Source organism: Zalophus californianus, chromosome 1, assembly GCF_009762305.2.
Source record: "Zalophus californianus isolate mZalCal1 chromosome 1, mZalCal1.pri.v2, whole genome shotgun sequence".
Taxonomy (NCBI): Eukaryota; Metazoa; Chordata; class Mammalia; order Carnivora; family Otariidae; genus Zalophus; species Zalophus californianus.
In genome coordinates this window covers 134,956,587-134,977,423 of record NC_045595.1, presented here as the reverse complement: position 1 = coordinate 134,977,423, position 20,837 = coordinate 134,956,587, and the positions used below count along the sequence as shown (strand labels likewise).

Genomic DNA, 20,837 nt, shown 5'->3' with positions numbered 1-20,837 from the left:
ACATCTAGTAGCTGCTTGGTAGCCCCTTCCTGCAATAAACCTTTTTCCAGACCCAAGTGCTCCTCAATCTGGGAGCCCCATCACTTATTATACAAGAAAAACCACCCTATATAATATTCAGCTGGGGCACAGATATTCAAGTATTTTCACAACAGTTGATAAAATCCAACTCCCTTGACACCATCCAGGGTCCCTACATAACTGGTCTCTCCTTCAGAACTCCCCCCGCCCCCCGCCTTACCCAGCCTTTCCATCATCCAGCTGAAGGGTTGGTTCCTGGCACAGTAAGGACCCTCCAGGAGATGCTTCCAAATTTCTTTTGATTGTTTTGCGGACATCTTGTACAAACTGTTATAGATTTTTACCATAACCCCTCTGTGCATTCCCTAGGCAACACGAAAGGGGACCAAGGGATGGTCTAGTGAGAGGTGACCTAAACTGGATAGTAACAGAGCAGCTGGGAAGCTCTCAGGAAAGCAAGCAAATGTGGAAAGGACTGGCTGCCTCAGGAAGGCGGCAGGAAGGAGGGCGGGGAGTTCTGCTCCAGGGGCTGGGCCCTGCTGGCTGACTCTGCTCCCTGCCTGCCCCACCTGCAGCTCCACGATGCTCATCTTATGGTAGATCTTCTCCTCGTCCCGCCTCTGGTCCTGGGGCACTGTGATGTTGGCCAGCTGCATCTCCAGCTCTAGCACCTGCCGCATCTGCTCCCGTGTGGAGGCGGGCCGCCCGCCCAGCAACATCCCCAGGTCCTCCATGTAGTCCAGGTAGGCGGTAAGGACCTGGCAAGGCCTGGAGTCATCCTGGGAGCCCAGCAACAGGTCCTGCCCAAGGCTGAGAGGGTCTGTTCTGGCCCCCACCTCTACTTATCACCTCCTCTGCTGACCCTCCTCTCAGAAGCTTTCTTGGACAGTCCTGTTTTGTTTCTGTTATACTGCTTACCACCATCTGCTAGGATCTTGTTTATTTATTTGTGTCCTTACTTATCATCTATTTCCCCAAAGAGAAGGTAAGTTCAGGAGAGCACTGTTGCAAGTTATAGCAGCTTATTCACCCCCCCACCCCTAGGGCCTAGAACGGGGCCTAGCACAGAACAGGTGTCCCGTAAATATTTGTCCGGTGGATGGACCTGCTTCCCAGATTCCTCTGCCTTCTCATTTCCTAAAGCCCTTCTATTTTTTTCAGCACATCGATGACCACATGCCTTCACTTAACAGCTGAGTAGACCCCACAGTGAATTTGGTCCATAGCAGGTTTAATGGCCTTCCATCTCCCATCCAGCCAGGCCTCAACCTTACTGCTTTCTCAGCTCCCTTCTAGTCTCCAAGGGGGAGCAAGGTGCAGAAGAGAAATACTTAATGACCACACGTCTACACATGTATCAGACTTTGCTGGGGCCCTACAGGTAATGTATCTTTCTTCCCTCTCATAGCAACTCCATCAAGTGGGTATTAGTCCCACTTTACAGATGAGGAAATGCGCTTGAGAAGGTTACATGACCTGACTCCTACCACAAACTAGCAGGTGGCAGAGTCCGCATGTGGCTCGGGCCTGGCAGTTCCGACCATGGCCCCAGCACTACGTGGGGCCCGTGTGAACTCATGTTGCTTCAGCACCTGCTGGCACTCCAGCTCAGGTGAGGTAGGGGCTGTTTTTCTCTGTTCTCCACCGTAGCCTTCGGCTCTAACATAGCATCTGGCACATAGTAGGTGCTCAATAAATATTTGTTGAATGAAGCGATGAGAACCTGCAAACAGACCCTCAGCACTGCTCAGCACCAGCTCCCTGGGGCCCTCCTCCCAGGGGCCACTACTCACTCTGCCCCTGAAGCCCCACCCTGGGCTCCCTTAACCGCCAAAGGCCATTTCCTCTTTTACTCAATTGAAAAGTTCCAGATCCTTTAGCATCCATCCCCTGTACTTCAAAATTTCTTTCTCCCACCTCTCCTCTTCCTTGCTGCCGGTGTCAGAGAAAGAGATTTGAGGGCCAGCCCCAGTCATCCCAGCTCCCGAGGGGTTGGTTGGCTCAACCCGTCATCCTGACCGTGCCCTGCCGCCACCCACCTCACTTATCCCTTTCTCTCCCTGCCTTTAGCTGAAGACTTACGCTGAGACTTTCCTGAACCCTGTTTTACTCCTCAGTTCTTCTCCTATGTGAACGTTTTATGCTGCAGCTTCCCTTAGACGCTGGCCCAGACTTCCTGCCTGAGACAACCAGCAACACACAGAGCTGAACTGAAGCTTTCTCCTGCCGATTCCCAATTGTTGAACCATGTGGTTCTCTCCAGCATTCTCAAAATTCTCTCCTCTCCTGACTCAGGTGATGTTAAACCACACACCTGTTCGTGCCCCTCCTTTTGCATTTCTTTTGGGATAAATGCTAAATCTGATCCACAGTGTCCATGCATAATATGAATCTACATCCCTGCCCCGAAGGACTTGGCCCACCCACCCCCACCCCACTCCCCTCTCTGGTCTGTCAATGGCTTACATGCCCTCCCACCTCAGCGCCTTTGCATATGCTCTTCCCTTTGACTGAACCCCCTCCCTTCATGGCAGCCTGCCCTTATCCCTGGACGAGGCTGGTCCCCTGTGACAGTCTGGGAATGCCGCACTGCCCTCTGGGACAGTCCCAGCAACTGCACACAGGATACACCAAGCCGCTTCATGGCTTCTCCACCACTTCGAGGGCAAAGGCACTGTCTTGTTTACCACATGCCTGGAGGAGGGTCTGGCTGAGAAATGCTCAGTGTTTGAGAACCAAAGAAAGGGCCAATGACTCTCCCGGCAGTGTTACTCCACGGCGGCCTACCTCGCTGGCTCTCTTCCTCCTACTATCCTTAAAAGGCAAGAATCTGCTTCTTTCCCCTCTATATTCTTCTCCTGCTTCTCACTTCTCCCAAGCCTTTGTCTACATTTTTAAGGAGATGCCCCACAAGCCCTCGGCTCCCTCCAGCCTCATCCTCTCTCCAGGACTTCACCCAGCTTCCACAGTTGCCTGCTGACCTCCCCAGATAGAAGGCACCCAGGATGCTCACAATCACACATCTAAAATGAGTGGCTCCCACTCCCTGAGTGTCTGCATAAGCTTGTGTCCCCCCTTTCCCAGATAGACACCATAGGAGGTAAATGCTATGATCCCCATTTTACAGATGAAGAAACAGCTTCACCTTGCACCAAGCCACAGGGCTGGGATCGAAATCAAGGTCTGACCCCAGAGTCTGCCCTGTTCCTGTGACGTCACACTGTCTCCTCTTCCCCAGTGTGCTCTGAGCCGGTTCTTCCTCCAGGCACCCCTGGTTCTCCAAGGACTCCTCCACTCCACCATCGCTCCAGCTTCCAGCCTCATCTGTCTTTATCTCTTCCTCCTACTCCTCTCTTTGAACACCCAGTAACCCACAATTCATGATTTGCCCTTGGTTATGTCTCTTGCATCCCCCCCTTCCTAATATTCCCTCTGCCACTTCCCACATCTGGGCCCTTACAGGCTCAGAGCCTAGAGTACCACTGCCTTAACTCATCTCCAGGCTCCCTCTCTTGTGTCTACTTGTCACATCTACTTGTCACTCCAGGCTCCCTCTCTTGCATCTACAAGCACTGCTTACTGGGTTGCTCCCTTCCTGCTCTGGAACATGCAACAGCTCTCAGAGGCCTATGCAATAAAACTCAGTGTTTTATTGTATAGGATTCCAGGTCCCCTCCACAGCTCATTCCTACCCACCTGTCCAGCCTGTCATCTGCTTGGAGCTCTACATTTTGCCAAACTGGACCCCTTCTCGTGGTCCAAACGTGCCTTAGCTGTATCTTTCTTCAAGACTTTGTTTAAACTCTTCTCATTACCCAGCATGCCCTCACCCGCTCTTAGATATTCTACGCGGCCCGGCTCAGATGCAATCTCATCAGGAAACCTCTGACTACCTGAGTCTCTCCTGAAGCCTAGAGACCCCTTTGAAGCTCGTTCTCAGCTATCTAGGTCCATGAACCCATCTACACTGCAAGCTTTTTGGGGCAGTGGCTCCAGAGGTACATCTCAGAATTCCCCCATTGCACCTGGCACACGGTAGGTGCCTATAAAATGTGGTCCTAGAAGAATAAGGGGAAGGAAAGAAAGAAGGGGAGAAGGAATGGAAGGGAAGGAGGGAAGGAGGGAAGGAAAGAGAGAAGGGTGAGAAGGAAGGCTGGGAGGGAGGGAGGGAGGAAATGAGGGAAGAGTGAAGAGATAAAGAAGGAAGGAAGGGTAGTTGGCTCACTAGGTGACAGGACAGGCTCACCTTCCCCACTATGACTCTGGGCAAAGGAAAAGTAAACAAGCGTCAGCCCAGCTCAATAGAGGGGTGGGGTTGGGTGTTCTGAGGATGCTCCTTACTTTCTCATTGGCGGTCCTGTTTAGGTAGTAATCTCGAGAGGGGAGAAAGAGCCCAGATTGGTCCACCTGCAATAGCAAGTCATGGGAGTGAGCCTTCCCCCAACACACACCTGGTCTCCTGTACAGGGGTGGGGGATGGAGCCACCCCAGCCTGCCTGTCATAGGGGAGGAGAGTCTGGGCTCAGCAAAAGGTCTATAAGTTCCCCCCAACCCTTCTCCAGACTGGTACCTGGATAACATTGCTGTTAGAACTCTTGGAGTCGGCACTGACGTAGACAGTGAAGAAGGGGGTGGCCCTGTAGGTCCCTGCTACTGCCTTCAGCACTTCCATGAAGTTGTCCTGGTCCCAGGGCCCCGTAATGTTCCAACCACCAATCTGAGTAGAGACCATAGTGGAAACTATAGCACAGGGGCCCCCAAAGCTTTCTGGGGCCACATCCTCTCCCAAGACCTATCTTGACCTCCCCCAGGGGTCCCACCTTGTCAATGAGGTCTCGCAGCGGCTGGGCTCCCAGTTCCTCGATGCGCTCCACCTGCAGGCAGGATAGGTAGAAACGCTGTGTCTTCTGCTCAGCTTCGCTGCTGGAGTTGAAGGTGGCATTTTCTGTGGGGTAGGACACAGGTCCAGTTGGCAACTATGCTAACTGCTGAGAGGGGTCCTGGGCCCTTGCTTGGTCTTTCTCCTTGCCTTGTGAAGGCTCAGCCCTCCTAAAGTAGACCCAGGAAGACTGTCTGAAACAGCAAAGTGACTTCCTCTCCCCTGTCCATGGAAACCCTCAAAGACTCTAAGCACCACAGACTCCCTGGTGCCTACCACACCTCAGCAGTGATCCAAGCAGAGTGCAGAGGACAGTCCCTTCTTTATATATGCAAAGATCTGTCCCCTCAAACCCATCTCCACCTCTCAGGATCCCCCTGCTCTCTGCATCCCCCACCCGAGGAGAGTTTGCAGTCATCCACTTATTCATTCAGTCACGGACATTTATTGAGTACCTAAATGCAAAGCCCTGTTCCAGGTGTGAGTTTTACTTGGCACAGTGCCTCCCCGACAGCTCCACTCACCAAGCAGGTGCTTCAGTATGGCCTGGTTCTGGTCCCAGAGGCTGTTGAAGGTGTTCCAGCGAGAACGCCCATCAGGCAGAGGATTTCTCTGAATCCAGCCTCCACAGGAAAACTGGTAAAAGTCCTCACAGGGACTCACCCCACGGTCCAGAGACTCCAGGATTTTTCCAGCCACTCGAATGCAGGCCTCTGTGAGGCAGGTGCTATGGGATGGGTCTGTGGCAGGGTACATGGTGGGGGTGGGGGTAGGGGACTGTCAGTGAGTCTGGGAAAGGCAAATGCTTTGGGAAGGGCCATGACAACAAGAAGGTTGGGAGGAGAGAGAAAAGCTGGGGAAAGACTGGCCTGACCAGAAAAAAACCTTAGTGGCCCTTGAGCCCCTGGACACCCCCACCCCCACAGCTAGGAGGGCTGGTGACAGGTGTGGGCCCACCTACCTTTGTGGTACTGGACCCCCAGGGCCACCAAGCAGCCCAGGAGCAGTGCAGCCAGCAGCAGAGATACAGCTGCTAAGACCAGCTCCAGTGGGGTGTGGGAGCCCAAGAAGTCTCTTGTCCTCTTCCGGAATCCCACCTGGGGAACACAAGGTGTCAGTGAGCTAGCAAGCTGCCGGTGGGAATCCAAGATCACAGAAGTCCTCCCAAAGGGTGAAGACACAGGCAGTTTCCAGAGCCATGGAGCAAAGACGTTAAAGGGGTTGACTTTGGGCACAGGGGCAATGAGGCGGTCTGAGCTGAGTCCTGAGCCCGCTTTGTGCAACGTCATGGCTTAGAGTCGCCTCACCATACTTCTAGCGCAGAGGCCAGAGATGAAGCTGAGGTGGGGGCAGGTGACCCTCCAGGTCAGCCCAGAGCTCCTGGGTCTGCCAGGCGTCACGTCAGGGCTGGGGCCTGGTGAGAAAGGGGGAACCCCCTTGCCCACCTCCACAGCGTCCGGGGAGGCCCCGCCCTCTACGGGGGTCTCCGGTGCGTCTTCCTCCCGCAGCGTGGTCCGTTTGTACTCCACCATCTGCCAGACAGTCGGGGGCGCCAACCGGGGTCAGGCAGAGAGGGCCCTTTGCCCACGGCCCTGCCCCAGTGCCCCTGGCCTGGCCGGGCCCCCTCCTGTCTGCAGGGAGGAGCCCCCCTCGCTCCTGCCGGGCTCTCCGGCCCGGGGCCCCTCCGACCCGCGCCCCCTCCGGCACGCAGCCCCTTCTCGGCCAGCCCGAGTCCCTGCCGACGCCTCCTGCCCCCTCGGCCGCAAGCCCTCCATGCAGTCCTCTCCCCGGAGCCCGGGGCCCCCACTCACGTTGCCGCCGCCGCCCAGCTCCTGCAGCGCGACGTTCATGGTGGAGTAGGGGCTGGCGGCACCTTAGAGCTCCCGGCGGCTGGCCCTCGCCCAGGCCGCGGCCTCGGCCCCCGGCCCGGTCCCGCCGCCGCCCGCCATCAGGTCGCTGCCGCAGCCCCTCGCTCCGCCGCCGCCGCCGCCGCCACCCCCGCCTGCCCGAGCCCCCTCCCGCCGCGGCGCCGCGCCTGGGGGTGGGGGGTAACGTGGGGGGAGGAGCGCGCCGGACGCGGCCCGCCACCCGCCCTGTGCCCGGGCGTCGCTCTGGTGCCCGCGGCCGCCCTCCGGTGACGCCCGGACCCCTGTCCTCTTCAGGATTAGCCTGCCCCCCTCCTGGCATCACCCTCTTGCAAGCCACCCGTAATTTCCATGCCTTTGACCCAGGCCCAACCCCTGGTGGTATTTCATGGCCCCATTCCCCACATTGCAGGCCCTCCCCATCCCCCTTAAACACCTTTAGGAAATGATGCTTTCGGGAGGAACATCTGCCCGCAGCAGTCCACACAGCCCCTCTTCAGCCAGCACATGAAGAGCAGCACACGGGGGTCGACCCACATACAGGGTGTCCACACAGCATCTACCCAGAGAGCACACAGACCCAAAGTACACAGGCAGGCACTCAGCCCAACACATGGTCCGCACACACACAAGACACACACACAGTGTACACACTGCACACTCACCTTCCGTACCTCTACGAGGCATCCCGAGCCAACACACGAACTACACTGTCCTTCTGTACGTACACACAGCCCACGCGGACAGCACACACATAACCCACACTCTGACTACTCTTCCCGTTGCTTCCAGACTGCACTTTTACTCCCCGAGATAATCGTTGTCATCAGATCATCTCACAAAGGGAGGGTTACAGATGGTGACAAATTGGCAGGGAAAAAAACAGCCATGCACGAATATTTAAAGAAAAGACGTGCTAACACTTCTAACTTGAGGAAAGCAAACCATTTTATTTGGGAGGTTTACAAGAAAAAAAAAAAAAAAAACCAAGCAATATTGAACTGAAAGGCAATAGTGTGGCGTGTCCATGCCTCTGCCATCTGCCTTCCATATTGTCATTCCTTAATCAGGCCTGGTGGTGTTGCAGTCAGCTGCACTGAAAGAGTGCCTAGTGGGTTTTTTTGCCACAGTTTTTTTAAAAAGTGCCTCATCCTCCTCCCCCTTCCCCCAACAGAGTACATGAGTTTGACCTGAGAAGGCTCAGAATGGTGGCAAATCCATAATCCATTTCTCGACACTCACCTCAGTCCTCAGCTTGCTGCATGAGGTTCTAATATGGGCTGCTCTTATGGCTGAGAAGGCGGGTGGATGATGAATTGATCAGGCTGAGAATGTTGGATCGCTTTCTTTGGCATTTACACACACACACACACACACACACACACACACACACTGCCAATTTCATGTTCTCAAATAGGAGAGAGTGTAGTGTTATAGGTAGGATGAAGGAGTCTGGATTCACACTCAATGTCATCACTTGTAAAATTGAAATGAGAATAGTACCCATGTCAAAAGACACTGTCTGGCATGTAAAGGGCACTCAATGTGTGAGCTGCTATTTTTGTGTTACTGTTGTTAAAATCCTATGGATAGAAATGAGAATTTTAATGTGGAAGGAAGGCTGTTCTATTCCTCCGGGTAGATGGGTTCTAGGTTAATTAGGGGTTCCCTAGTCAAGAAGCTTTCACATTCAGCCATACTGGGGTCTGCAGCAGCAAGGCCTTGGAATATCCACTTGGGACAGTTTTCTGAAGTTGTTCTTGTTCACTCTGATGACAGTGTGGTATCACAGCACTCACCTCTTTCCCTTATCACCCCCAAAGCTGGATGAAGGGGAACATGGCAGCAGGGGCAGTCTGGTCCATGGGAAATTCCACCATGGCATGACCATGTGAGTGTAACCAAAGCTACTATATAAGAACTTCCTGGCAACAGGCTCCTTAGAATTAGTCGTGTGGCTCCATGCCACAATGGAAATAGCAAGCTTTTATAGCACTTTAGTATGTGCCAGCCACTGTTGTAAGTCCTTTACATCTAGGTACTCTTTTACCCTCATGGCGATTATGAAGCCATTTTACGGATGAGGAAACTGAGGCATAGAGAGACTAAGAGTCACACGGCTAGTAAGTAGCAGAGCTGGGATTCAAACCCAGGCATTCTGGCTGCTTTCTGGAGAGCACTTTGGCAACAGGAATCAAAAGGAGGATATACTTCCTCCCAACATTAGTTGTTGGTCTTCTTTCACATTTCCTCTGCAAGGGTAAGGGGAAACACATCAGTTTTCAAGCCAGACAGAACTGGACTCAAATCTTGATCAGCTGTATGATCTTTATCAAGTTACTTGAAAGCTCAGACCCTTAATTTTCTCCATCTGTAAAATGGGAACAGTCATCAGTGTCTCAGAGAGTTGCTGTGACAATTATATGCAGCCACTTAGGAGAGAGCCTGGTACCTAGTTTTACAGTGCTCTCAGTTTCACCAGGCTTGCCCTAAATGCACACTTCCTTTCCATGTCTCTTTCCTGATTCAAATCATTTATCAGGCTCATAACTATTCCTGATTACATGTTAAATACCCTAGTATGAGAGGCTTGGAGGTTGCTCTATTCTATAATTCTATTTTCTTTCCTCTATGTTTAACACCTTTGTCTCTTTTTCCCTCTCTCGTTCTATTATTTTTTTCCTATCTTTTCTGCTCTTTTTTTCATATTCCTAAAATAATCTTTCTTTTGGTCTTTTTTTTTCTCCTTCTAAATTGATTTTGAATTGAGAGGAAATGGACAACAGTTTATATGCTAAACTTACAAGGACAATGTAGTCATCAAGATAAGAAGACACATTAATGTCCAGTATTGACAAAGATGGGAAATATGGGCACTCTCTAGATTGTTGGTAGTTTATAAATTGATATGACTTTTTTGGCAATATGAGTCAAAGGGTGTAAGTGTGGGCGCCTGGGTAGCTCAGTTGGTTAAACGTCTGCCTTTGGCTCAGGTCATGATCCCAGGGTCGCTGGATGAGTCCCACATCAGGCTCCCTGCTCCACAGGAAGTCTGCTTCTCCCTCTGCCCCTCGCCCCACTTGTTCTCTCAATCTCTTGCTCTCTCTCTCTCAAATAAATCAATAAAATCTTTTTTTTTAAAGGTATAAGTGTATATACTCTGAACCAGAAAGTCTAATTCTAGGAAATTGTTCCAGGAAATAAGCATTATCTATAGGATGTTTGTATTAGTTAGTTTTTGCTGCAGAACAAACCTCCCCAAACTTTGTGGCTTAAAATAGCAAACAATTATTATTTCTTATGTACTTCAGGTTGATTGGATGGTTCTTCGGTTCCACGTCAGCTCAGCAAGAGCTGGATGGTATAGCTGAATGGCCTCACTGCCATGTTTGGGCCTCATTTGGGATGACTGGGCCCTGGCTCTATGTGGTGTCTCCTCTAGTAGTCTAGCCCAGGCTCCTTCATAGGGTGGTCTAAGGATTCCCAGAAACAAAAAAACAGGGCAAGCCCCAGTATGTAAACGGTTTTCAAGCCTCTGCCTGTCCCACATATCCTAATGTCCTGATTGGGCAAAACAAGTCAGATGGTCAAGCCCGGATTCAGGGAGGGAGAAATAGAATTTACTACTTGATTGGAGGAGCTACAAAATATTGGGACCATTTTTTCCCTACAAGATTTATTCATCACAGCTCGGTCTGTAATAACAACAAAAACAAACAGGGGCACCCGGGTGGCTCAGTCGGTTAAACAACTGATTCTTGATTTCAGCTCAGGTCATGATCTCAGGGTCCTGGGAGGGAGCCCCACTTCAGGGCCCCGCTTCAGGCTCTGCACTCAGTGGGGAGTCTGCTTGAGGATTCTCTCCCTCTCCCTTTGCCCCTCCCCAGGTCTCTCTCTCTAAAATAAATAAATAAATCTTTAAACAAACAAAAAGATTAGAGGACTAGAAAAAAAAAAGAGTAGAGGTCTTGTTGAATAAATCAAACAGCCATACAATGGGATAACAATGTAACATTTACAAAGGATGGAAAGGAAGAGTTAATGCTCTGGGAAAATGTTCTCCGTATAGAATTAAATGGGGGAGTAAAAGGGTTACAAAATCTCATTTTTGTGAAGCAAAAATGTATAAAAGCCCAGATTTTAAAAAAGAGATCGGAAGGACAGCAACAAAATGTTAACATATCTAATGATGAGATTACTTTTAATTTCTTCCTTATGCTTTCCTGAATATATAGCTAACAATTCTATTGTCTTGCACGTACCTAAGACTTTACATATGTTAATTTACTTAATCCTCACAATGACCCAATAAGATATAGTCTAGCAGTATCATTGTCCCTATTTTACAGATGAGGAACCTAAGACACAGGGAAGCTTACCAACATACCCAACATCACACATCAGGTAGAAGGCAGGTCCTTGATTTGATTCTAAATTCCATGCTCTTAACTAGTATTCTTTCTTCTAAGTCAAGTGACTTGTCTGGGACCAGAGTGTGATGTTTGGTAAATGGACTATATCATTGGTTTTAAACCTTTAAAAAAATCATCAAAAACTTTTTATTGCAAAAGTAATATACTCCATTAAGTATATGGAATAAAAAGATGAAATTCCACCTGTGAGGATCCCAGTACCATCCTCAGAGAAAACCATTATTAGCAGCTGAGTATGTATCCTTCTAGATCTTTCTTTTATATGCATTTACATACCTAAACACACAGTGTGTATGTGTGTGTGTGTGTGTGTGTGTGTGTGTGTGTAGGTGTGTATGCATAAATGTGTGTGTATACTTTTTCCCCCATATATGAAATCACACTCTACAGTCATTATTTGGTGACATTTTGGCAGGCTTTGGAGATCTTACCATGTCAATCCACACAGATCTGCCTTATTCTTTTTTGTGATTTATCAGCCTCTGCTAAATAGAATGAGTCCCAGAAATACCCTCCTGGTATGGACTTCCTTCAACAGGGTGAGAGCAAAGGGCCCCAGAGTTTAAGGAAGGAGAAACATAGTCACCAGAGATGTAAAAAGATGAACCCAAAATATTTGTAACAGGTTGCATTTGTTCCCTAGGATTGCTGTAACAAAGTACCACAAACTGAATAGCTTAAAACAACAGAAACTTATTCTCTCACAGTTCTGGAGGTGAAACGTCCAAATAAAAGTATGGGCAAGGGCGCCTGGGTGGCTCAGTTGGTTAAGCGGCTGCCTTCGGCTCAGGTCATGATCCTGGAGTCCCGGGATCGAGTCCCGCGTCGGGCTCCCTGCTCTGCGGGGAGTCTGCTTCTCCCTCTGGCCCTCCCTCTCTCATGCTCTCTCTCTACCATTCTCTCTCTCTCTCTCAATAAATAAATAAAAATCTTAAAAAAAAAAAGTATGGGCAAGACCATACGCCCTAGGAAGGTTCTAGGGAAGAACCTTTCCTTGTCTCTTCCAGCTTCTTGTGGATCCCAGCAATCCTTGGCGTTCCTTGGCTTGTAGGAACTCCTATCTCCCCTTACTCACATAGCCTTCTTCCCTGGGTGTATGAGTCTTTGTGCATCTGTCCTCTTATAAAAACATCAGTGACTAGATTCAGGACCCACTCTAATCCAGTATGACCTCATCTTAATTTAACTAATTACATCTGCAAAGACCCTATTTCCAAATAAGGTTACATTCTGAGGTTCCAGGTGGATGTAAATTTTAGGGGGCCCCTATTCAACCTACTACACAGGCCTAAAGTTTCCACCTGAATAAAAGTGCTATTATTACTCAAGTGTCAAAAAGCATAGTATTCTGTTTAGAACATACAGATCAAGTCCACTAGGTTTTGAGAGACTTTCAGTTGAGAAATTCAATGCACTGTCACAAAAATCCAAACAAACGTAATTTCATTTTAGCTGTGAAAATGAATTTTCATCTCATGGACAGTGATGCAGAACTTCAGAATTTTAAGTAGAGGATCACAATTTAAAGAACACCCCCCCCCCCCGCATTTTTACAACATAGCTGTAGCTTATATCATTCTGTATCTTTACAATTTTGTACTTAGGTCTTTTGCTTTAATCATGATCTACCACACACAACAGGGACAGGAATAAGATTATTTAAGAAGGAGCTAACCAAATGAATTCCAAGTTCAACGGTTATTTCTCCAATCTTTTCATTCTGGGAGTAGACAAGAGAAAAATTTCAGTTCCCCACCAGCGCTCTCATCTCATCCTTGGCAAGAACTCTCATGGTCCCTTTAGCACTTTTAGTGAGGGACAGCTCATCACCTCCTGAGACAATCCACTTCATGTCAGGACAACAATTTCATCTACAAAACTGTCCTTAATGTAGGTTCTATCATCTCTAATGCTTCAGACTAGAAAACAGAGGCTCGGAGAGGTATGCATATTATGCAAACGGATGAGGAAAAGCTTGGAGGGATATCTATCAAAGGTTTCATGCAAGTTTCTATATTTTCCTAAAATGTTACAAGTGAACATGAATGAATTTTTTTTAAGATTTTATCTTTAAGTAATCTTTACACCCAAAGTGGGGCTTGAACCTACAACCCAAGATCAAGAGCGGCACACTCCACTGACTGAGCCAGCCAGGCACCCCTAAATGAATGTACTTTTTAAAACTATAATTATGGGGCTTTCAGTTCAAGGTCATACAGAAAGTGGCAGAGCCAGGATTGGAACCCATTTCTAGATAACCTCTAGTGGGGGTAGAATTTTCTGGACTTTCTCCTAGTGACCCTGAGCTTCAGCATCTCTTGTCCCTCCAGATCTCAGGGCTCCTTTCATTCCAGCTGGGCCTCCAGGTTTGGCGCTCATCCCAGAGAGAAGGATGCAGCTGGGGAGGACTTGATAGGGATGGGCCTCTAGGTCTGAGGCCTTGAGTGAATCTTGCACAGACGTATTCTCTGGCACTACTCCCGTCGCCAATCCTGGTCCCTGAGGGCAGCCACCATGGCATTAGCCTCTGCATCCCTGGGACTAACACTTGGTGAGGAATTGGAGGAAGGAGACCCAGCACCAGGCAGCTTCACTAACTGTGAGATTTGAAGGGAAGGAGGTAAAGCGCTTCAGGGACAGTAGAGACCCCCTCAGCCTCGGGTATGGAGTGAATGTACGGGAGGCTTATTATCCTAATCGTTGCTGTCGTCAGCTACGCCAAGTGTGGGACCTCCCCCCACCCCCAAGGCCAGTGATTGCGCCAGAGCCCCTGCGCGCTAGCAAGCAGGTGACGCGGCTGCTGACGGCCCGCTGGGGGTAGGGGAGAGAGAACGCTTTCCCGTCTGTGCAGCGGGAACTGTCACGTGACCCCCCACAACGCGGGCAGACGTACCCTCTGTCCCTCGTCTTCTACCTCCGGATACCCACGGGCGCGCGCCGCGTCCTCAGGCGCTCCGGGCTTCCCCGCGTCACCTGCAGCCAGGGCGCCCGCCGCGACGCCACCATTCATTCTTTTTACACAGCGCGCGCCGCGCAAACCTCCAGGGCCAGGAGAACTGCGGTGCACGGGAGGCGCTTTGAGCTCGAGTTTCGGCGCCAGGAGCAGGGGTGGGGGGGTCTGCCCTGGTGCGCGCGCGTCGGCCCAATTACCGAGATTCCTCCTAGGAGAGACCGAAATACACAGACTCAGGAGATGGTTACAGTGGCAAGTAGGTACGGGGGCCAAGCATGGAGACATACAGAAAGGTAGAGACATTCCTAAGAAACAGAAGTAGACAGAGACTGTGACACAAAGAGATACGGGGCGCAGAAACAGATACAGACACAGAGAGCTAGACTGATACATAGATAGGCAGACAGACACAGACCGGCAGTCAAAGAAACACTCCAGTTAAACAGTTAAGACCCAAAGACCAATCCGACACAAACGCGCCAACCGCGGTGACACCAACCCCCCGCCTGAGCTATTCTCGCATCCGCGGGTTCGCCACAGTCCAGCACACCTAAGCGGTATGGGACCTTCCCCCCCCAGCTTATTTCCGGAGTCCCCCCTTTCGAATGCTGTCCAGACTCCAGGCTTCTGGCCCCGCCCCACCCCCTAATTCCCAGTTCCCCTTCCTCGCCTCTAGAAGACTACTTGCCTGACCCTCCTCCCGCCCCTCGGGGGCCGGTCTCCCTCCCGCCAACCCCCCCTCCCACCCCCCAGTCCCGCCTCTCCCAGCCAGATCCTGCACCCGTTGGCCCGTACAATTCGTCCAGCCGCCTCTCCCGCCTAGTGCAGGACCCTCCCATTAACGCTCCCAGCCCTCGGTTGAGTGCGGGGCGCGCTCCTGTTCCCCGCCCCCCTGCCCCGCCTCTCTCCCCCGGCCGGTGTCCGCTCCACCTCCACCGCGCCCCGCCTGCCGCGCTCTGCGGCAGTCGGGCGCTCATCGTCATTCCGCTCTTGCCGCCGCCGCCACCCCCGCCCCCCGCGCACCGCCCCCGCCCGGTCCCCGTCACCACCTCCGCCGCCGCCGCCGCCGCCGCCTGCCCAGCGGCCCGGGAGGCGGAGGCGCGGGGGAGGAGGCCCCGCTTGGCTCCGCAGCCCCGGATGCTGCATGACTTCATCCTTCCGCCGGCTCCCCTGCTGAGCTAGGGCCGGTCCGGCAGCTAGCCCGCCGCCCGCGCCCCGCCGCAGTCCCGCGCCCACCCCGCGCCCGCCATGTCGGAGATCCTACCCTACAGTGAGGACAAGATGGGCCGCTTCGCCGCCGACCCCGAGGGCTCCGACCTCTCCTTCAGTTGCCGCCTGCAGGACACCAACTCCTTCTTCGCGGGCAACCAAGCCAAGCGACCCCCCAAGCTGGGCCAGATCGGCCGAGCCAAGAGAGGTATGCGGCCGGGGCCCGGAGTCGCCGCTTGACCCAGAAACCCTTCGCCGGGCGCCCCCCGGCTGCCGTTCCCTGCCAAGCGCCCGCAGCTCTTGCCGCAGACCAGCGCAGCCAGCCGCTCGCCGGCCGGGGTTTGGGGGGGGGTGCCCCCGCTGCAGTCTTGTGTCCCTCTCTTCCCCTCTCCCGGGAACGCAGTGCCCCGGATTCGATGCTCGCCACCTCTGGAAGTAGAGCCCTGACACCCGGGCAAGGGGGAGGGGCCGGCCGGGGCATTTGGGGCTACCTGAAGTGGGAACGTGGGGCGACTGGCCGCTTCTTCAGGATCAAACGCTGTGTCGGTGGATGCTTCAGAAGAACCTTCGGGTGGGAAGGGACGTCCGATTGGAGAGAGGACGGGGGGGCCGGGGATTCGATTGTCCTCGTTGTTTGCATGGGGAGGGGGCTCTGTTGGTGCCAGCATCGGAAGAGGGGTTCCAGCGGCGAGAGGGTTAGGGTGGAGAGAGAGTTGGACGAGGTGAAGATTCTGTTTGAGAAGGGGGTTCTGTTGAAGAGGGGGCTCCCACGAGCAAAAGGATGATCAGCTTGGATGGAAGAGAGCTCAGGTGGCGGGAGGGTTTGGACTGGGAGGTTGAACTGCTGGTTGGAACAGGGGGCGTTCCTCCATAGGGAGGGGAGGAGGGCCTGTGGGAACTAGGCTCGGCTGTGGGTCCAGTCGGCAGAATTCGGATAGGGAGGGCACTGTGGCACGGGCGTCCGAGGGGCGTCACTGAGCCACGGGAAGTAGCTGTTCGGGGCGCGAGGACGCGGGGCCCATTCTCGCCGCCGCCGCCCCCTGAGGCCGCGCGGCTGACGCGCTTTCTCCCTGCGCAGTGGTGATCGAGGATGACCGGATAGACGACGTGCTGAAGGGGATGGGGGAGAAGCCGCCGTCCGGAGTGTAGACGCGCCGGCTCCGGCGGCGGGCTCCGGGCCCAGCCCCGCAGCGGCCAGGAGCGCGGGCCGGCTATGCGGCTGCCGGCGCCCCCCGCCCCGGCCCAGGCGCCCGCGGGCGGGGGCTGCAGGGCCGCGCCGCCTTCGGGTTGGAGTCGCTGCCGCCGCCGCCTGGCACTCCGGAGCTGTCCGCTTCAGCACCACGGCGGCGGCGGTAGCGGCGGCGCGGACCGGCCCGGAGCCCGCCGCCGCGCTCATGCACTTTAGAACCTCGGGCCGCAGCCCCACCCCGCACACCGGAACGGACACAGAGACCCGCGGCCCTCAGCCCTTGACCCGCCCCCTCCCGCACGGCTCCCCTGCCCCGCCCCTCTCCGGCCGGTCTGGTCTGCAGAGCCCGCTGCCGGCCGGTGTCGAACCGCGCGCGCAGCCAGGAATGTTTGGCTGCGTATTTGCATGAGCTTCCCACCCACCTGAGCCCAGCCCTCCAGGCCGCTCCCTCACTCCCACCCCTGTCTGGCGTGACCCCAGCCTCAGCCTCTTTCTAAGGGACTTCCTCAGCACATTTGTATTTTTATATCCGACTCTTTGTTTACTGGCTCCCCTCATGGTTCGTGCCTCCCCCTCCCCCCCGAGTCTCGGCCACGCTCTTCTGCGCCTGGCAGATAGGATGGGTGTTGAGTCTGAGATGGAAGGAGCCCCCAACATGGTAACCAACCACATGGTCAGTCTGCTCAGGCCTGACCCCAGGCGACTCTCTGGCAGACCCCTCCTCTCAAGGTATCACCTTCCAAGGGCCCAGGTCTGATTTTACCTTGGACCCCTGCATCCTGCCCCTGGGAACCCAAGTGAGGACTGCTTGGCACCTTTGGATGACACCCGTGGCCCTGGAGATGTTTTCAACCCAGGGGTGTCCTTTGTAAATGTTCCTCCATCCTCACTGTACCAGGAGTGTGTGAATAAACACAGACCTCCCTGCGTGTGTGTGACCACTGCTTTGGTCTGCTCAGGAGCCCGACCAAAATGGCTCCAACCCCTTCTGGGGAGGGGGCAGAGACTCGGGAGTCTCAGGTGCATGTTGCTGGCAGGGAAGGGTTGCCAAGTAAACAGGCAGGCCAGCCTGGCCTGAGAAGTTCATTGCAGTGTAGCTTCTTTGGGTAAATATACAACCCAAGCAGGATAGGAGACTAGAGTTGGAGCTGAAGCTGGGATCAGAAGCATAAAGCAATCTTGATTCAAAGTCTGCAGCCTCCTTTGGATAAATCCCAGTTGAATGGGGGTCAATAATAGGCCCCAGGGATGCAGGTCTCGGAGTCTGGCTGGCATGTGGAGGGGTTGTGCTGAGCTTTGCCCTAGGGGATGAATCACTGGTGATTCAGTATGGTAAGGGAGGAAGTTGGGGAAGCCAGGGAAAATCTGAGGAACCTAAGAAGGAAACCAGAAACCTGGGGTCTGGGATCTAGTTTGACCTGGGCTGTATTGTTTCATGTGGGGTTGCTCCCATCAGCTCTATCTTAGGCGTGAGCCCTCTGGGATTGTGAACACCCTGAATCAAACCCTAAGCCCCGAGTCAGGAATTCTTGAAGAGTCCAGGGCAGAAAGGCAGGGAGGGCCAGAGGACCATGCCTCTGGCCTCACAGCTGAATGGCATTGAGGAAGTCCTCGTGATCTGAGTCCTGGAGGAAGCAAGGTGCAGTGGGAGGTCTAGGGGGTGAGAGGACCTGGGTCCCAACAGCCAGCTGGGCTATAGTGAGCTCTCTGCCCTTCTGCATGATGTAAAGATGGAAGTGGAAACCGCTGCCATAGGTTGCATGCCTCAGGGACCAGCCATATCGGGCTTGGGCATAGTGTCTGATCCGAAAGTGGGGAGCAGCTGAGGTCAATGAGATGAACCGGCCTCCATGGACCAGCACCCGGCTCACCTGCAAGGCAGACAGAGAAGTCACTGGTGAGGAGTCCATCTCCAGGTTCTCAAAGGTCAGTATGGCCCCAGATACCCTCGCAGGTACCACCCTACATGCCATAGCTCAGGGCTCTCCATGGTAAGAGTGAGCCTCCTCTCTGCTCCTAGTCTATTCCATGGAGTAGGGCTATATTCTACCCAGGCAGGAGCACGGGAATGAGGTTAGGTGCAGGGGCACGGCTTTCCTGTCAACTACTCACTCTCCTAATCTGTGTTACCTGTCTGGAACCTGGCTGCTACCTCATCCCCGTGACAACCCAGTAGCCAATCATCTGCATCTGTGAGCCTGGCCACTCCAGCCCCCTATGATCTTGCCTCGGCTTAACCACCCCCTCCCTCAGGTAACTGCGGTCCTGAAGGTGACCCACCACCTGCTCCAAACTATGCCTCCTTCCAGCTTTTGAGTTCTTCCAATCTCCCGAAACCCCAATCCCTTCCTTCCCACCTCTCGGTCTGCCCTCCTTGTTGCTTCCCTCACCTCACTTAGCACCTGGTCCACGGTGTGGACACCTTCAGAGGACACATTCCAGGGATCCCGTTCTCCAGCTAACAGGGCATCCAGCATGCCCTTCTCGAGCACCACGTCAAAGGAGCCACTGGGGAAGTCCAGTGCTCGCACATCCATGGTCTCCCAGCGCAGCGTGGGCACATGGGCATATCGAGCCTGCATCACAGCCACCACTACTGATGAGTAGTCCACGCTGGTCACATCAGGGAAGCCTCCAAGGAACAGCTCGTAGCTCAGGGCACTGTTCCCACAGCCTGGGGTGGGAAGGAACGGGATGGGTGGCACAAGGGCTAGGTTAGCTTTGGTTCTCACTTCCCCAGTTATCCATCCTCTCTTGGCCCATTTGCTCTCAGCCTAAACCCTCCCAATACTGAGGGAGAAGCAGCATGTACAAAAAAGCATGAAACTTGGAGTCATACAGAGCTGGGCCCATGGCCTGCTCTAACATTCCTAGCTACGTAGACTAGGGGCAAGTTGTTTTCATACCAGGAACTTAGATTTCCTATTCAGAAAAATGAAGATGGCAATACCTAGCCTACATGCAGGATGTGATACATTAAATTTAAAAACTAAAACAGCTGGAGAGTAGCTGAAGGAGCTCTGAACCTCCGAGTTCAAAGATCTAGATTCTGATATCTCTAGTCATACAGCCAAGGCAAGTCATTCAACTCTGAGCTTGTCTCCTCATACTCGGAATGGGGATACTACTGGCATCATTAGGACCACCACGTTATTATCAGAATACTAGTACTATTATCCTAATCCCTAACCTCTCAGAGAAACTTTGATGATATCAGCCCTGGGAAGACTTCATGTGAGGGCTTCCTACCCTACTTCGGTTTCTGGGAAAGAATTAACAAGTGTAGGGGAACTCGATGGGGACACACAGTGGAGCTGATTCCTTATAATTCCTTAATGTATTGAGCACTACATTTGGGTTCTGCAGATGAACAGGGAGCTCATGCTCTGGTGGGAAGAAAAGATGTGTGTTCACGTGATTGCCACATAATGCAATGAGAGTTTCAGTAGGGATGGGCTGTGGAAACACACAGGATGGCTCCTGTCCCCTCCTCTGGTGGGTCAGCCAAGGCTTTCAGGGAAGTTGACAACCCAATGAGAGCCTTGAAGGATCCTAACACTCTGGTGGGAAGTCCCAGGAAAGCAGTCCCAGGGGGCAGAGTATGGTGAGAGAAGGGGTGGAGATTAGGAGACAGGATGTGAATCCACAACACAGTAGGTGTGACTTCCTAAGAAGGCATGCTGGCCCTCTTGTGGTCAGTCTCAGCCTGGGAATGGAGCTGGGGGACAGTTCTGGTGACCCCACAGGGGATTAGATTGCCTTTAATCCCCATTTGCCTCCCTAAGAGGATCACAGGATCAGCTGTTAGGATAGCCCTAATCTAGTAGGGCTTGGCACCTGGGGGGGGGGGGGGCGCCCAGAGGCTGCTGGCTGGTCCTCAGCTGCCCCTTCCTGTGTTCCTCCTCAGGCGCTACAGCTGAGGGACAGTACTATCTTGCCTGGGAAAACCCAGTTCATGTTTTTCCACACTGGAACCAAAGCAAGCCCGGGGAGACACACCACATGGGATGAGAGGTGAGGGTGGTTTTACAAGAGACCCTAAGTCAGTTCAAGTTGAAATCCCACTGGGTTCTCTGACCCACGATCCCTTCACCATCCCACACCTGACCTCATATGCCCTCAGAGCTCTGCCCAACAGTGGACAAACCCAAATTTCCTTCCTTTGTTCCTCTTGGTACAGGAATGGCGGCTTCCAAGAGAACTTTACAAAGGATGAAGCGAGAACAAAACCTGACCACAGAGCCAATCATGCTTACAAAGCAGTGATTTCTGATCCTGCTGCCTCAGT

The 20,837-nt window shown here is 53.1% G+C and overlaps 2 protein-coding genes across 6 annotated transcripts in view; one reads left to right on the top strand and one right to left on the bottom strand.

The window, feature by feature from the left end:
* LOC113916696 (endothelin-converting enzyme 2) overlaps positions 1 to 20,837 on the bottom strand; it is a 31,218-nt gene that overhangs the window by 6,800 nt on the left and 3,581 nt on the right. The window contains exons 2-9 of one of the 5 annotated variants that reach the window (XM_027583473.2): positions 18,940 to 19,223; positions 6,346 to 6,432; positions 5,862 to 5,997; positions 5,425 to 5,640; positions 4,842 to 4,966; positions 4,592 to 4,738; positions 4,363 to 4,428; positions 591 to 779 (exon numbers count right to left, since the gene is read on the bottom strand). In XM_027583473.2, the coding sequence (XP_027439274.2) occupies positions 591 to 779; positions 4,363 to 4,428; positions 4,592 to 4,738; positions 4,842 to 4,966; positions 5,425 to 5,640; positions 5,862 to 5,997; positions 6,346 to 6,432; positions 18,940 to 19,223 (1,250 nt within the window). Of the gene's footprint in view, positions 1 to 590; positions 780 to 4,362; positions 4,429 to 4,591; positions 4,739 to 4,841; positions 4,967 to 5,424; positions 5,641 to 5,861; positions 5,998 to 6,345; positions 6,433 to 6,711; positions 6,874 to 7,201; positions 7,314 to 16,729; positions 18,421 to 18,939; positions 19,224 to 20,837 lie in introns of those variants that run through there. The other 4 variants (XM_027583469.1, XM_027583468.1, XM_027583470.1 and 1 more) reach the window with 4 other exon arrangements.
* Positions 15,214 to 16,592, top strand: CAMK2N2 (calcium/calmodulin dependent protein kinase II inhibitor 2). Its single transcript, XM_027583482.1, has 2 exons — positions 15,214 to 15,568; positions 16,439 to 16,592. The coding sequence occupies exons 1-2, from the start codon at positions 15,400 to 15,402 to the stop codon at positions 16,507 to 16,509; spliced, it is 240 nt and encodes a 79-aa protein (XP_027439283.1). The 5' UTR covers positions 15,214 to 15,399; the 3' UTR covers positions 16,510 to 16,592.